Genomic DNA, 3,881 nt, shown 5'->3' on the forward strand with positions numbered 1-3,881 from the left:
TCATACTGGTAATACAAGATTGGGAATGGGGTGGACATTAGAGGACAAATAAGAGTCTGGAGTTCTGGGTTTGGGCTTTTTCTGGCTTGGAATTAGAGCAGTGGATTCCTTTCCACGGGAGGAGCAGCACTTTTGGGTGGTGTTGGGGCTTGAGGTTACAAAGTGCATAAAGGTCAATCAGAAGTGTTTGCACAGTTAGTGTTTCAGCACCCTCAGCATTCCCTGAACCTGGTTTTTACCTCATCCAAATATTTCCCCTCTGTTGGCCAAGCCTCTCTTTCCTTCCCTAATTATCTTCTCCCTTTTGTCCCAGTTCCTCCCAACCTCCTCAGAACTTTCATCAGGATGGGCTCAGCTGTGTGATGATGCTGTGCAACCTCATGGAATCAAGGAGCCACTGTGAAACTGCAGAACCTCATGGAATTATGGGGCCATTGTGACACTGGGGAAACCCATGGAATCAAGAGGCCACTGGGACACTCAAGGGCCCCATGGGGCCAAAGGAACCCAGGGACAGTGGGCAACCTGATGAAATAAAGGGGCCAATGTGACACTGCAGAAACCCATGGAATCAGGAGGCCATTGTGGCACTGCAGGGGCTCTTGGAAACAAAGAAACCCTGGGCCACAGTGGAATTTCATGGAATCAAGAGGCCATTGTGACACTGGGGAACCTCATGGAACAAAAGGAATCCAGGGACTTCTCGATACCAGTGTTGGGAAAAGACCTCAGCCTTCAGGAAGTGCCTGGAGGGGAACCCCTTTGCTGCTGGAACTGCTGTTGTGGAGCCCAGCCCTGTCCCAGCAGTGCCCAGGGCCTGTCCCTGCCTGTGCTCACAGGCCTGACCCACAGCAGGACAGTGACTGAGCTGCCAGAGCACTCAGGCCTTGGGCACGGACAGGAAAGGAGAGGGTGGGAGTGCAAAGAGAGCAGCTCTGAACAGACCCAGTGCTGGTGCTCCCTGGCAGTGCTGGGACTCTTTTCCCATCCACATCTGCAAACATGGAAATGCCCTCCAGCTTCAGGGGAGGTCTTGGAGGAAGAATCTGGAAAAAAGAATTTGTGTCCTTTCTTATGCTCAGAGATTGTGATTCCTCATGTACAAACTAACACAGGGAGGATGTTTGACAAATACCTTGCTGCACAAACTTTTATTTTGTTTAAATGCACACAAAGCATGACTCCTCATTTGTATATTTTGTGGGTGAAAAAAAAAGAGGTAGAGAGGGAATAATATAGGGGATGAAGAATAAAATTTCAGTGTCAATGACATGAACAGAAGTAAAAAAAACAGAAAAGTCCCCCACCACCACCACTCTCAGAAGCTTTAGAAGGCAGGCTGGGCCCAAAATGAGTTATACAATGAGTATTCTGCAGAAGAAAAGGTGGAGTTTATTGCTTCTCAAAAAACCTGTAGTCATCATTTTCCTTATAGTATCCTTGAGCTCCTGGTTCCTGAGGCTGTAGATGAGGGGGTTCAGTGCTGGAGGAACCACCACGTAGAGAACTGACACCACCAGGTCCAGGGATGGGGAGGAGATGGAGGGGGGCCTCAGGTAGGCAAATGTGGCAGTGCTGACAAAGAGGGAAACCACAGCCAGGTGAGGGAGGCATGTGGAAAAGGCTTTGTGCCGTCCCTGCTGAGAGGGGATCCTCAGCACAGCCCTGAAGATCTGCACATAGGAGAAAACCATGAAAATGAAACAACAAAATGATAAACTGGCAGTGACCCCAATGAGCCCAAGTTCCCTGCGGTAGCCTGAGTGTGAGCAGGAGAGCTTGAGGATGTGTGGGATTTCACAGAAGAACTGGCCCAGGGCATTGCCCTGGCACAGGGGCAGGGAAAATGTATTGGCTGTGTGCAGCAGAGCAATGAGAAAGCCAGTGGCCCAGGCAGCTGCTGCCATGTGGGCACAAGCTCTGCTGCCCAGGAGGGTCCCATAGTGCAGGGGTTTGCAGATGGCAACGTAGCGGTCGTAGCACATGATGGTGAGGAGATAAAACTCTGCTGACATGAAGAACAGAAAGAAAAAGACCTGGGCAGCACATCCATGGTAGGAGATGGTTGTGGTGTCCCAGAGGGAATTGTCCATGGCTTTGGGGACAGTGGTGCAGATGTAGCCCAGGTCTGTGAGGGAGAGGTTGAGCAGGAAGAAGCCCATGGGGGTGTGCAGGTGGTGGTCACAGGCTACGGCGCTGAGGATGAGGCCGTTGGCCAGGAGGGCAGCCAGGGAGATGGCCAGGAAGAGCCAGAAGTGCAGGAGCTGCAGCTCCCGCCTGTCTGCGAATGCCAGGAGGAGGAACTGGGTGAGGGAGCTGCTGTTGGACATTTGCTGCCTCTGGACATGGGGACCTGTTCGAGGAGGAAAGGACAGTGACTGTGCAGGGCAGACTTCTCTGAGAAAAGCCCTTTCTCAGAGGCCCATCCCTGCTCCTCAGCACTTCCCCTTTGACCATGTCCAGGTGACCTTCCTTCCCCTGGTTGCTGGAGCCCTGATTGCTGCTGGCCAAGTGCTCTGTGAGCAGCAGGACCTCAGCCTGCAGGACACTGGGCAGTCAGCCCTGCTCCCCCCAGTCAGTGCACAGGAACAGTGAGGGCAGGGCCAGTCCTGGGGGGTGAACTTTGACAAAGAATCTGCTCCTAAAGCACAGCAGCTTGTCAGCTACAGCACTGCCAGGGTGCAGGCAGGGGGATGGCAGAAGGCAGAGGGAGAGATTCTGCTGCACTGTGGGAGAACAGAGAGGTCTGTGAGGCAGGAGGATTGTCTGAGGCCTAGTGCAGAGTGAGGGGAGCTGCTCTGTCCCTCTGTCCTGTGCCAGCTGCCCTGCACTGGCACCTTTCTGAGACACAGCTCAAAGTTATACTCCTGTGTTCCCCTGGAGAGCAGAGGGACCCACGGCAGAGAAATGGGCTCCCCCTTTCCCAAAGTCAGGGACAGTCAGCTCATTCCCAGCCTCCCAGAGCCCAGAGCCCCCCGGGACACAGAGAGCTGGGACACCTTGCTGTGCTCAGCCCTGCACAGGAGGAGCCCCAGGGGCTGGGCCTGACTCTGCAGCTCAACCTGCCATTCCCAGAGAGCCTGTCAGCAATAGCAGGAGCACCTGAGCAAGGCAAGGAGAGAGACAGCCGGGCCCTGAGGAAAGGCTTTCCCTTCCCAGCCCTGCACAGCCCCTCCCAGACAGCCCCAGGGCAGGACAGTCCCCTCAGGCCCTGCTCAGCAGCAAATGGGCCCAGGGCAGCAGAGGTGCCCTCCATCCCTCGTGCTGCTCTGCCTGCCCAGGAGGTGCCTGAGGGCCCAGAGCCCCCGGGCTGAGGGCTGTGCTGGCTGGGAGGGGACACAAGAGCTGTGCTGCTCAGGGAAGGGGTCTGCACTGCAGGGCAGGGTCGGGAGGTGCCACATCTGCCCTGCAGCAGGGCTGCCCTCAGCATTCCCTCCCTCCCTGCCCATGTCTCTGCTGCCTGGAGCTGTCCCAGCTGGGAGCTGGTCCTTGGGCCCCGTGGTCCTTCCCTGCCAGTGCTCCCAGAGCCAAGCTCAGCCCCTGAATGCACAGCTCAGCCCTGCAGCTGCTCGGGCTGTGCAGGGATTAAAGAAGAGCTCAGCCCATGCCTGGGGACAGTGGGAAGGTGCTGCTGGCTGGATCTGGAGGTTGGTGAGGGTGAGGGCACTGGCTGAGGGTCTCAGGAAACATCAGCATGATGGTTTAAGAGTCTCAGCCCCTGCTCTTAACTGTCCATTTGAGTTTCCATTCCTACCAGGTTGAAAGAAAAGTAGAAGCACAGATTGATGAAAGCACAGATTCAAGCAGGAAAGTCTGGCCCTGAAGGTGCTCATGAAAAGTTGCATCAAAATGACCTGGCCATGAGCTGGAGCTCTGAGCAG

The 3,881-nt window shown here is 55.2% G+C and overlaps 1 protein-coding gene across 1 annotated transcript; it reads right to left on the reverse strand.

Moving 5' to 3' along the window:
• Positions 1 to 1,355: 1,355 nt before the first annotated feature.
• Positions 1,356 to 2,336, reverse strand: LOC113996482 (olfactory receptor 14J1-like). Its single transcript, XM_027737562.2, has one exon. The coding sequence runs from the start codon at positions 2,328 to 2,330 to the stop codon at positions 1,356 to 1,358; it is 975 nt and encodes a 324-aa protein (XP_027593363.2). The 5' UTR covers positions 2,331 to 2,336.
• Between the last annotated feature and the right edge of the window lie 1,545 nt (positions 2,337 to 3,881).

The sequence above is a fragment of the Pipra filicauda genome, unplaced genomic scaffold (genome assembly GCF_003945595.2).
Source record: "Pipra filicauda isolate LSUMZ 115617 unplaced genomic scaffold, ASM394559v2 scaffold773_size108088_pilon, whole genome shotgun sequence".
Classification (NCBI taxonomy): Eukaryota; Metazoa; Chordata; class Aves; order Passeriformes; family Pipridae; genus Pipra; species Pipra filicauda.

Coding starts and splice junctions, on each gene's coding strand:
- LOC113996482 (XM_027737562.2), bottom strand. CDS start 2,330: ATGTCCAACAGCAGCTCCCTCACCCAGTTCCTCCTCCTGGCATTCGCA.